A 12814-nucleotide genomic window follows, 5' to 3' on the forward strand; every position below is an offset into this window, starting at 1 on the left:
TCCCTTCTCAAGCAATTCCAGTACTCCCTGCAAAGACAACATGTTAAAGAATCAACCAACTTTTGATTGTAGAAAGCAAGGAGACATGATTCCAAGATTGTTAGCCCATCCCTGCAAGTAATTCCAGTCTATAAACTACAAACAATGCTTAATCTTCAAGATATGCGTAGCTTCTACTTCTATAGTGACCATTAATCTTTTCAATAATTCAGAGATGTCGAAGGCCACGCTCGTCAGCAAATTGGAGGCTGAGGCCAAGAACGGCAGTGGTAGCACCGTACTCTCCGTCAACACTGCCGTTGGCGATGTGAAACTCAAAGCCTCCATCACCAATGCCCTGGCCCTGGCCTCATCCTTCGCCTTCTCGCTCGAGAAGCCCAGCTCCTTCTCCGTCAACTACTACTACTCGCCTGAAAAAGTAATCAACAACGTAGTTACAACTTCCATTGATTCTTCTAGCTGATTGTGATCAACAGGGGGAGGTTGACCTGCCAAACTTGGAGTTCAAGTTTGCGGACTCGGTGAAGGTGATGGGGAGGAAGGTGAGCCTGGCGTACATCCACGCGATGCAGAAGAGGAAGATGACGGTGGAGGGGTTGATGGAGTTGAACGAGGAGAATAAGGTGGCAGTGAGCCACGTGGTGGGCACCGAGGACTGCAAGCTCAGGTACACGTTCGCGCGACGCAAGTTGGTGGTGGTGGAGCCGGCGTACGACTTCAAGGACAGGGCATGGGCGGTGGCGGTGTCGAGGTCATTCGACAGCGGCGACGCCATGAGAGGGAGCTACGAGGCGAAGAACAGAAAGCTTGAGCTGGAGTGGAGCAGAACCTTCACGGATAAAGGATCCTTCAAGGTATAGCAACAAGATCCTTCTATTGATACGAGCAAATGTGCCAAATTTCTCTCCTCCCTCTCCTTCGAAATTGAGAAATTAAGATCATAAATGAATTTTTATAGCAACAATTCTATTTTTCTGCAATTCTACAAAAGGTTATACTCTAACCCCGGAGACCCCATGCGGTCAGCTCCATAATCATCTACAATAAATCAAGAAATCGAGTAGGTAATCACGTGAAAAAGTATTTCCGCCGATTTCGATGGAAATTGACTCTTGTTCAATAATACAAATCTACCATGTGATGATCAACTTGACTATGTCCTGAGACTAAATTTTATAGTAATAAAAAAAATAATTAATTAGGCTGGGAAACGTCAAGCCTGGGATGACCGGTCCGGTCTTACGAAAATTTTCCATTGACCACTAGGGTAAATCGGGAAGCGCTTGTAGCGAGTAGCCCAGAAGCTCATTATCCTTTAGTTACGTGTCCCATTTGGAGAAATTTTTTTTGCAAATTCACCATAACTGGGGCTCGAATCGCGGGTACCTGGGTGACAACTTGGATGCCCTGTCACTGCGAGAGTAGATCCTTTGGACCGCTTTTTGCGGTCCAGAGGATGGATCACTGCATGCATTGGTCTATTTGAATGGACCATATCTATTAAACAAGTAGGATCCATTCAAAAAGACCAATAATCTTTAGTGGTCCATCCTTTGGACCGCAAAAAACGGTCCAGAGGATCTCGTCTATTGTCGCTGCATCATAGCCCCGGGGGCTTAATTTTTATAGCAACAAGAATGCATAAATGGTTTCATCATATTCACCTATAAAGCCAAAATGAAGCCATGATTGCCAGACACGGATGAGTTCATGAGATTTCCCAAAGTACATTTGTGGTTTCAACTCACCCATTTGACTTTCTCAAGTTCATCAAGTAGTTTGATTCGATGGATACAAGATAGTCAGATGATCAAGGTTAAGGACGGGTAAGTTTCTAAGATTCTAAAGAGTACACTCTTGTGCCCGAACATCATCTAAGATTAGCCAAGTAAAATTCAAACACTTGAATTATTTAAAAATAAATAGCACACCTATGATCTTTCCTTCCAATTCTGAACTTAAAGATGATAAAGAGAAGGATCGATCTCACTTTAGGCAAACTTTAGATGCGAATAAGAAAACTTGCTTAAAGTTTGTAAAAAGGCCCGGTGTTACACATACTAATTGTGTAACTAATTGTGTGATGTAGTAGAAAGCATTCATACAAAAATGTGTATGGGTGATGATAATCACTCTTCCTATTGTCACATACTAATACATAATTTGTAATGTATTAGGTGTACTCATCATTTGCATATTCAAACACAGAATAGATTATCTAAACCATTTTATCAAACACTTCTTCATGTACATGCATGCATTCATTCAGAATGGTTGATCCAATATATTTTGGGATCAACTTTCAACGAATATAAAATATCTCATTAAGTATTTAACCTCCCATATAAAGAGTCAATGTACTAGGGCTTTTAGAGTGTGGAACTACCTTAGAGGGGCTGCTAAGATGATGACTTCATCTTTTGCTCTAATACATTCATTCTAAATACTAACCCAGCTATGCCCTTGGGGACAAGATTGAGATGACTGAGTCACCTTATGCCGCATTCAAAATCTAAGTGAGATTTAGTCACAGTTAGTATTTGTTGTTCTCATCAAAGTGCCTTGGATTTAAATCATACATTTGACATCAAAGTCCAATTTTATTCAATTTATAGTTGCTGGATTCATGATTTAATTAGTAGAGTTGCAAACTTAAAGACATTTAGTTAAATAAAATTATAGGAACTACTTATATATTATGGTGTTCCATTGCAGATTTCTGCATCATTTATGAAGAAGGATCAAGAAATAATTCCAAAAATCATGGCTGAAAGCACATGGAGCTGTAATCTTTGACTCCCATTGTAAGATTTTTCTTTTTTGTTATTTAATTTAATTTAGAATATCTTTAAATAAAATTCAGCAGTGTATTTTTATAGAGTAATACTATTTTCCATAGAGTAATACTTTGTTGGTGCTTATTTAAGTCTGGTAAGATTTAAGAAACAACCACTACAACTAAATGTTATACTATCTCATTACGTGGGATCAACTATATAGATCTATATCATTAGACTTTATTTCCTATTATATTACCTTCTATATTTAAATAAAATAAGTCATTAGACTTTATTTCCTATTATATTATCTTCTATATTTAAATAAAATTTATCTTATTTTATTAGTATTAACTAAGTCTTATTTCCTATTATATTATTTTCTATATTTAAATAAAATTTATCTTATTTTATTAGTATTAACTAAGTCTTTTTTAACCTTTCTCATTTGATTTGATATGCTTATTTGTCATAATTTTACACTGTGTACATAGAGTAATTATAAATGAGTTTCAATAGATGCAATCCAGACTTTTCTTTAATATTATCATTTCTTATCTATCCATCCTCGCATATCTGTACATCCACTTAACTTTTTCATATATGCAATTCTCATTTTTTTTTTCCATATAACATATCAAATTTAACTATCATTTTGTAAAATTTTCCTTTAAATTTTAAAAATATTTTACAATAATAAAAAACACTTGGCGTTCTTTTTCAATTTCAACTATCCTATTTATATTTTATCCTATTTATATTTTATGTATGACATCTTCAGTGCCTCTACTTTTTGAAAAAAAAAAATAATTCTAAATATTTAAAGTTGACAATAAAAGATCCACAATAAATAAAAAACAAAAAAAAGTATACTTTTTTCTTTAACACATCCAAAGCTCACCTGTCACATTCATAAAAAAAACAAAAAAATTATATATAAGTAAAATATATATATAAAAAGTTTATCTATCCAAACCTGATAAGCCAGAGGAACAATGAGACTTCACAAGTTGCAAACTTGTTTCTTTTGGAAGAAAGCCCAAGGGGAGTAAGACAGAAATTAGGATGCGTCGAAAATGCTTCAAGAACCAATCTTCTAGTTGACGAACAAGGAATATAAAGCATGAGCAATCCAAGCAACAAGAATATCGATCCTAAGGTTTACAGATTGTTCAAGTTATGCACCAAACTAGAACATGCATAATTACTTCTGTCCAGAAAGAACAAAGGTTATTGTTACAGGATTAGTGCTTAAACTCTCCAGTGTGGAGACTTTTTTTTTAAAAAAAATTGGTCATGAATTCAGATGGAGTAGCCTGCTTAGCTAAGGGCATTTCAATATCAGCAACTTGTTCCAATTTCTGATAGCAAGGATAACCATTCTGTCACTCACTTCAAAGAGCAAATTCCTATTGCATAGCCTGATCAAAATGTCAGGTATGGCACAGTCGAGTATGTACGATGAGAATCTAGTTCATCTGATTAATAGTGTGATTTACCTCATCCACCAACCTAGAATATGAACTGTGAAAGAAAACAACTATTCAACCAATCACAGAAGTACCAAGCGATCACAAAAACATTAGTTACAGTACAATCAACCAAAGAAGACTACTTCCTGTAGTCTTTCAGTCTTTTGAAATAGTTGGAAAATAAATCAAGTAGAAAAATATATAAACCCAATTATAGAATAGTTGGATCCAGTTTGACATTTTTGTTCATTTGGATTTAAATTTTTCACATCTCCACAATTCAAATTAGGTTTCTCATTAAATGGATTGCTATGATATTGATTCCCAAAAAATAGCAAGTACAGCTAGTTCATGAGCAACCAACAATTATCTATATATAGTTAGGTAGTAATAGTGTTAATATATATTTCTCCTAATTAAACTTTGTCATTCTTTCATCTCTCACTCGTTATCATTGCTTATATCTCTATTTAATATTGTCACTCTGACAGAGTGTTGACAACCTCATTGCTAGAACCTTGTTGCACCACCATGCTATGTTGATCTCATCTCTCAATTCTATCTTGTTGTCATGGCTTTCTATTGCTCTCGTTCCTCACCCTCTTCAACTACCTCTGCTCCTTTCAGCAACGAAAAGAAATTTAAATGCCTGGTTATCTAATTTTTTTTAGGGCAAATCATTCATGTCAAAATTTTATTCTTAAATTTAACGACCACACTCTAAAATTTTCTCACTACCTCACTGATGAAGAGGAAAGAAGCAAAACAAAACGCACAACAAAACTGTATTTCTTCTTGTTTTTTTGTGGAATATCAATAATATTGAGATGATTGGAAATTCTAGGAAAACAGCATGATCTCAACCTATACTTTATCGAATCCGGGTTAGTATTCATGGATTTATTACAGGAAAGGAACAAAATAAATCAGCAAAGGATCGATCAAGTCACTCGAGTTTCAATATCATGAGGTTGGATATTCCAATTTATGTTCCTTTTGTTGCATACCAGATAGCTGTTACGAAAAGTAGCTGAATGTCCCTTGAGAAACAAGTCCCAATTTTAGCTGCCAATTGAATACCAAAGCTAACTAATATGAAATACTCTTTCTGTAACATATTGGAGATGATTACATGATTTATAATTACAGATTAATTTATAAGTAATTAGTACCCCTCCCCTATGAAGAACAGTGCTAGACGTTACAGCTAAATTTCATCCCTAAATTATGTAGTTGTTTTACTTGTTAAATTGTGTTCTTATTATATAGTCTGAGGAATGGATGTTCCATTCATTACCTGGGTTTGTTATAACATTCTTGTTTGTTAGGAAAACCCCAAGATACTATGCTTTAACTGCTTCAATAATGGTATCGAATTTATGGAATTAACTGCATTCTACTCTGTTCATCACAAAATTAAGGAAGAACAACTTCCTCAATTTTGAAACTTTGTTGTTTAGGCAAACATTTATCTCTAACAGGAATGTTAGAATCTAACTCCTCTATGCCTGTGAACTGAGGCTATTTGATCAAGATTTCAATTAGAGATTCTGTTACGCATGACCACCAAAGGAGTCTACAAATGTAGGCTACTAGAAGTTTTTGCTCAATGGGTGTCGAAGCCACCATTCTATTCTAGTAACAGTTGGATGCATTGCCCTTACCAAAATTATGATTCAATAACCAGGAAGGTTCATGTTATAGTTAAAAGAGACAACAAACAACTCAAGTCATTGAATTTGATCCTAATAGATATATGGATGGCATCAAAGGATAAATATAATCAGCAGTGATCTAACAAACCATCTCTAAAGACGTAACAAAGCAAAGGTTGAAGTTGAGAACTCTGGTTTTAACCACAAATCACAAACAATAACTCACAAAGACAGTTTTACAGATGTTTTGGCTTTTACCGCTTAGATGTGTATTACAACATTTATGAACATGCATATCGAGCCAAGCAAGTGAATATGCTAAAAACTAGACAAACTGACTACACAATTCTAGCAATGGCTTTGATTCTAAGATATCTATGAAACTCTACCAGATCAGAAGAGAAAAGTCATCTTGGAAATCAAGAGTTCGGAATGAAAGGATTATTGAACCAAATGATTTTCAACTAGAGAAAGCAACAGCATTAACAGTAGAGTTGACATAATTAGCAATACATTCTTGGTAAAAGAAGGAATAAAAATTATAAAACACAGCTTTGTATGAAAAGTAACAGAAGTATGAATTGAACCACAATGGAGGAGATCACCTGTGCCATAGAAATGGAGGAAGCAGCTATTGTCATCTGTTCTTCCCATGAACATGATCTACTTGTCGCGGTAGGCGATGTAATTTGCTAGTTGTAGCAAAGGTGCCGTCTTTATTGGATCAAAACCGGCGAGCTGCTCCCTGGAATCTTTCAGTAGCCTGTCGGCGAATTCCTTTGATTTTTCCAGTCCCAATAGCTTTGGGTAGGTTGTTTTATCACTGGCCAGATCCTTCCCTGCCGTCTTCCCCAGCTCCTCCGATGACTTGGTCACGTCGAGGATGTCGTCGACTACCTGGAACAGTAGGCCGATGGACTTGGCATACTTCCTCAGCTTGTCAATCTGGTCGTCGGAGGCGCCGCCCAAAATGGCGCCGAGGACAACTGAAGCTTCCAAAAGAGCAGCGGTTTTGTGGAGGTGGATGAATTCGAGATGGTCGAGAGTGACGGGAGTTCCGACGCCAGTGGCCTCGAGGTCGGCCACCTGGCCCGCGACGAGGCCCTCGGCGCCAACGCAGCGAGAGAGCTCGCCCACGGCACGCACGATCCGGTCCGGGGGCACAGATCCGTCGGCAGGGTACGACGCAGGATTGGCCAGGTGGCCGAAGGCGAGCGCGAGGAGGGCGTCGCCAGCGAGGACGGCTGTGGCCTCGTCAAAGGCGCGGTGGCAAGAAGGGCGGCCGCGGCGGAGGTCGTCGTCATCCATACAGGGGAGGTCGTCGTGGATGAGCGACATGGTGTGGATCATCTCCACGGAGACGGCAGCCGGCATCGCCCAGGCGCTCCCACCACCGACGACCTCGCAGGCGGCCAGGCACAGCACGGGGCGCACGCGCTTGCCACCGGCGAGGAGCGAGTAGCGCATCGCCTCATGGATCCGCTCTGGGTGCGCGAGCGGCGCGGCCGCATCGAGGGCGCAGTTGATGGCGGCGGCCTTCTCGAGCATGTAACCCTTAAAATCGAAGCCCGTCGAGAGGACCGTGTCAGGCGGCGCGAGGGAGGTCTCGACCTCCATAACCCGGGGCGGCGGCGGGGCGCCGCGACGGCTGAGGTGGACGGCCGAGGTTGCTATTTGGCTGCCGAAGCCCAGTGCCGACGGCGCAGGGCGGAAGGCAGCGGCGGAGAGGTAAACCCTGGAAAGCGCAGCGTTGCAGCAGCCAGAAGGAAGCATCATCAAAGAAGCCATTTTCCCCCTTTTCTAAGGGAACTCGAATCGCGAGGCGCCTTGTATAATATGGAAATAAACATACACAATTGCAAAAAAACTCAACGACTGAACAAGGAAGCCAAGTCCGCCATTTGTGTTCACAGCACAGGGGAAGGAAAGACGAAAGGAGAAGAGGAGAATGGAAAGGGTAATTGTTGGTGCTAAAATTGTAGTGGCGAAAAAGCAGCAGCAGCAGCAGCAGCATGAAGGTGGTGGAGACGCATCAGTCCCTATCTATCTATCTACCTACCTAACTATCCTATCTATCTCACCAGGCGCACTTTCAGATTTTCCATTCCCTCATGTTACTTCTCCCGTTGCTTATAGGTTAAATAACTTTAAATCCCTGTGTTTTTTTTGTATTTTGTAGCAGTTTAATCCAGTATATTTAAAAACAACAAAGTAAAATAATAATAATAATAATAAATAAATAATGACTAAAATAATTAGTTTTTTTTTATCTAAATTCTCATTCTAATTCTAAATTTTAAAATTATTCTAACTAAAACACCTTTATTAAAGAAATAATCTCATATAGATTAAAAAGTAAAAATAAACATAAACAGAAAAATAACAACTCTGAAAAAGATAATCATTCAAAAACTCATTCCATCACTCTCACTAAACCAAAAAAGAAATAAAATTTTAAATTGACGAATCAAAATCAAATAAAGATGATTTATCATTAAAAAATTTCTTCTCATCATCAAATGTGGCATATCACACCAATGCGCACATCAAATACATTACAAAATCCATGAAAGAAGTTTATATGTTGTTATAATTATAAAGTTGGTGCTCAAACATCTTATTATACCATATAAATCCAAAACCATTAACATTTAATGAGTGTCAACTATTATTTTGCATGCAAAAAAAATGATAGATGTAGATTCTTCCAATGGATTGGATGAAATAAAAGAAGCACAAGACTTCAACAGCTTTACTTTCCAAAAAAATTAGGTTAAAGTCAAGCTTTCAATGATCATGTGAGTTTTTTTTTTATTTTTTGCTTTTCATTTTTTGTCTAGAAGTATCAAGTTACTTTCAGTAACAGGGTTTTGGCCATAATAACTTCAATGTTCAAAATTAGGATTTAGGTCAGCAAAGTAATGAATTATTTTGAACATTTACTATTTGTTTTTTCTTTTTAACTTCAAGTCAAAGGGAGTTAAATATTATTTTTTAAATATAACGAGCAAATTGCTATTTGATAGAAAACATAGAGGCCTTAAAGTTATTTAGCCTTGATTATATAATACACCCTTAATCAATTTAACATAATTTATAAGTTGAACTCTCGTTTCTTTATATAGTCTAAGGACGGATGATAAGGAATGTCCAGAATGAATATACAATATTTAATATAATAGTTTCATGATTGTCTATAAGTGATAAATTTATTATAATAAGACAAAGATCAATTTTCTAACTCATATTCTTATGTAAAAACTCCTCTTACTCCTTAATTATTTAACAGTTCGTTATAAACTGACGATTTGAATATAATTACTTTGTACTATAATATATAATATATAATATGTAATATAATATAATATTGTATTTTAATAATCAACCTACATAAATATTAAAATTAATATCATAATAATTTTTAAAATCAACATATACTACATAAATACAGTATCACAATAATATTATTCTAGTAATATCAATTTACGAGAAGGATAAATAGGAAACAAAAGTGTTCTTGAGAAAATCTTAAAAATAAATAAGTTTTTATATGAATTTCACAATTTTAAACGTTGCATAATGATGTTGTTGTGCAGATTTGGATTTGGTCCAATTAACTCAAATTTACGAAGAGATTTGGATTTCATACTATGTTTAAATTTATTTAAAAAAAAAGGGGACAATTTACCAAATAGCAAATCTAAGTTTTTGAATTAACCAAATGTTATATACTATTTTGGTATTCTACTCTCCTAAAAATCTGACTTTTTCTAATTTTTTTTTCTGTTCATTTATCACTCTCTCTTTTCTTTCTTCTCTCCTATGCATGTAATTTCCTACTTATTTTCTCTCTATTCTCTCAAGCATAGGCCATTAAAGTCTATACCTAGAGTCCCAATATTATTAGGGCCATTGATTAAATAATTAAGTAAAGACATTAAAAAAATTTAATTGAGTCATTAATATTAATTAATGATAGCATACACATTAATAAATATCATGCTAATCCATTAATGACATCTTATTAATTAATTCATTATTTCTATTTACACGTATCCTTATTTCCTAATAATTACAATTAACCAAGATTTTATTTTATTTAATCTTATTTCCTCATAATTGTATTTAGCCAAGATTTTATTCTATTTAATTATATATCTTATAAAACTAATAAACTCTTCCCTTCTCAATATCTCTAAAAAAAAACCCTAATTGTTCTTTCACCAATACTTCGTGCCTATTTCTTTTCTCCTCATTCATTTTGTATGTTTATATTCTCTCGTCGGTGTCTTTTTTCTTTTCTCATCAATAATTTTGTACGTTTATGCTCTCTCGCCGGTGATACTCGGCCTTCTCCTCCATCACTGATAATATTTCTTTCTCACTTTTTCTTTTTCTTCCTCGATAATAACATGAATCAGAGATTTTTTTTATTTATAAACTTAAAATAAAATGCTTCATAAAAAAAAAATCAAAATTAAAATTAATAAAGTTTTATTTACGTTCAATGTCTCAAAAAAATTAAATAATTTAACAATGTTAAAAAAAATTATCTAAATATTAGCGAGAAAACTAAATTTTATATAAAAATAATATTTTATTTTTTAAAAAATAAATCAATTTTTTTAAAACAGGTCCTTGAGAAAAAAAATTTAAAATATATTAAAGGATTCTTTTTAATTTATTTTTGCCTAGGGCCTCAAAGAATCTTGAGACGGCCCGGATTCTCTTCTCTTACTTACTTCTTTCTATGAATGCATAATGTATGAATAACATTTTATAATACTTAATTAATTTTCTATAACATTTTAATACATTTAGAGAAGTCAAAATAAATAATGGATAACATATTTGAATTTCTTGTAATTCCAGAAATCCACAAGAACTTAAATAGATGCAATCTGAGATCTCTAGGTCTATTAATGGATTTTGACCGAAACTCACTGATGGACCTAAAGAACTCTGATTGCACCCATATCAATTCTTGTGAATTTCTTGGGTTGCAAGGAGTTCAAATATGCTATTCATTGTTTATTTCAGCATCTCAAAGATATTAAAATGTAATAAGGAAGAATCGTCAAAATTCTCAATGTTGGGCCTGATATGGAATCGGGCATGATATAGAATGATATCAGGCTCATGTTGGGCCTGATATGATTCCATATCAAGCACAACATGGAGAATTATTATGATTCTTCCTTATTATATTTTAACACCTCCTAGAATCCAAAATAAACAATGGATAGCATATTTGTACTACTTGTAACCCCAGAAATTCATAGGAACTGAAATGGATGTAATCGGAACTCTCTAGGTCCATCAGTGGATTTCGATCAAAATCCACTGATGGACCTAGAGATCTTAGATTATTACATCCATTTCAATTCTTGTGGATTTTCAGGGTTGCAAGGGGTTCAAATATGCTATCTATTATTTATTTTGGCTTCTTGGGGGTGTCAAAATATAATAAGAAAGAATCATCAAAAATCTTCACATTGAGCCTAATATGAAACCATATCAGGTCCAACATGGATCTGATATGAAATTATGAATGATGATGAGTAGAAAGGATGGATGCTACTTTCTTCCTGTGTATTTCGAAAGGCTTGAATCTTCAAGTGTTTAAGGAATCAAATTATAGTGGAACATTTTCATGCAACTCATAATAAAAGTTGGATAATGAGCAAGAAATAATCTTTTATGTTTTGTTTTCCTATTTGTTTACTACAATTTAGCAAATGACTTGAAGCTTTAGGCATTCACTTGGGCTCCATCCCTTTTGAAATTCGTAGTTGCAACCAGTCAGAGGATTCAAGAATAAACACATCATGACATTTTTTTAAACCAAACACAAAAGCACCAATTTAGCCATAATCATATTGCTATTGTATAAAGAGTTTCTGAACTAAACAGACCCAAAAAAAGATACATAGATGATGTTGATTATAATCACTTTGCATGAATCTTTTAAACTTTGTCATCACTTCTACTACTAGTACTAAGGCCAATGAATGAACTGATGAACTCTGTTTTCTTGTACATAATTTCTGTAAGACTATCTTTCTTATACCTTTTTGCTTATTTATTTTTTTATCTTCCCTAATAAACAGAGCATTTAATATATAATTTTAGGAGAATTTGCAACAAGATTGGGTGGAACATAAGGTCTTCTATCTGAAAACAAAAATCTTGTGTGTCCTTGAGTTATTATCTTCTCTCCTGAAAATCAAATGATAAATATACTTCAGAAATAGAGTTAGTGTTTAAAATTTTAATGAATATTTTTATTCCTCACAAAAATTATGGTATTTTTTATACAGTAAAATAAAGATGAAAAAATTAAATACCATGAGAGCTTAAAAGGTGAATGACTTTGGAATCTGCAGAAACTACTGAACAAACAAGTAGGAAGAGGAGGAAAACAAGTCTGCCTGTAACCAATCTCGGATGCTTATTACCATGCCATTTCCGTTTAACTTATGCAACAAAATTAAAAATCAAAGTCATATGGCGTGCATGGTCTCTTCACGTTACATGTTTAGCCTGATCTTACCATTTAGATATCTTTTACTTGATTGTGATATCAAAATTTAGTTAAAAAAATAATTTTGTGTTTGATGGAAAAAAACATAATCTCCTCCCTTCTCTGGATTAAAATAATCCGATGAGCTAATTGAGTGAACTAGTTGAATCATAATCCTCTTCTCCAAGTTGAAATTACTAGGGGAGCCAAAAATCTCTTCATTGGCCAGATATGTATCATATCAGGCCCAACATGGAGATTTTTTGTGATTCTTCCTTATTACATTTTAACCCCCTTGAAAAATCAAAATAAATAATGGATATCATATTCGAACTCCTTGCAACCCCATAAATTCACAGGAATTGAAATGGGTGCAATCAGAGCTCT

General features: G+C 34.9%; 2 protein-coding genes across 5 annotated transcripts; one reads left to right on the forward strand and one right to left on the reverse strand.

Moving 5' to 3' along the window:
- Window positions 1-10: 10 nt before the first annotated feature.
- On the reverse strand, window positions 11-7950 carry LOC122006143 (geranylgeranyl pyrophosphate synthase, chloroplastic-like). Of its 4 annotated transcripts, none has more exons than XM_042561518.1 (2): window positions 6510-7950; window positions 11-27 (listed from the first exon to the last, which is right to left on the reverse strand). In XM_042561518.1, the coding sequence occupies exon 1, from the start codon at window positions 7690-7692 to the stop codon at window positions 6568-6570; it is 1125 nt and encodes a 374-aa protein (XP_042417452.1). In that variant the 5' UTR covers window positions 7693-7950; the 3' UTR covers window positions 11-27; window positions 6510-6567. The 4 variants fall into 4 exon arrangements, with proteins under 4 accessions (XP_042417452.1, XP_042417450.1, XP_042417451.1 ...); XM_042561516.1 differs by lacking the exon at window positions 11-27 and adding an exon at window positions 3895-4186; XM_042561517.1 differs by lacking the exon at window positions 11-27 and adding an exon at window positions 3895-4198.
- On the forward strand, window positions 281-2915 carry LOC122006144 (outer envelope pore protein 24B, chloroplastic-like). The gene is made up of 2 exons (XM_042561519.1): window positions 281-854; window positions 2716-2915. Exons 1-2 carry the CDS (start codon window positions 531-533, stop codon window positions 2794-2796), a joined length of 405 nt encoding a protein of 134 aa, XP_042417453.1. The 5' UTR covers window positions 281-530; the 3' UTR covers window positions 2797-2915.
- Window positions 7951-12814: the final 4864 nt, after the last annotated feature.

This window comes from Zingiber officinale, chromosome 7B, assembly GCF_018446385.1.
Source record: "Zingiber officinale cultivar Zhangliang chromosome 7B, Zo_v1.1, whole genome shotgun sequence".
NCBI lineage: Eukaryota > Viridiplantae > Streptophyta > Magnoliopsida > Zingiberales > Zingiberaceae > Zingiber > Zingiber officinale.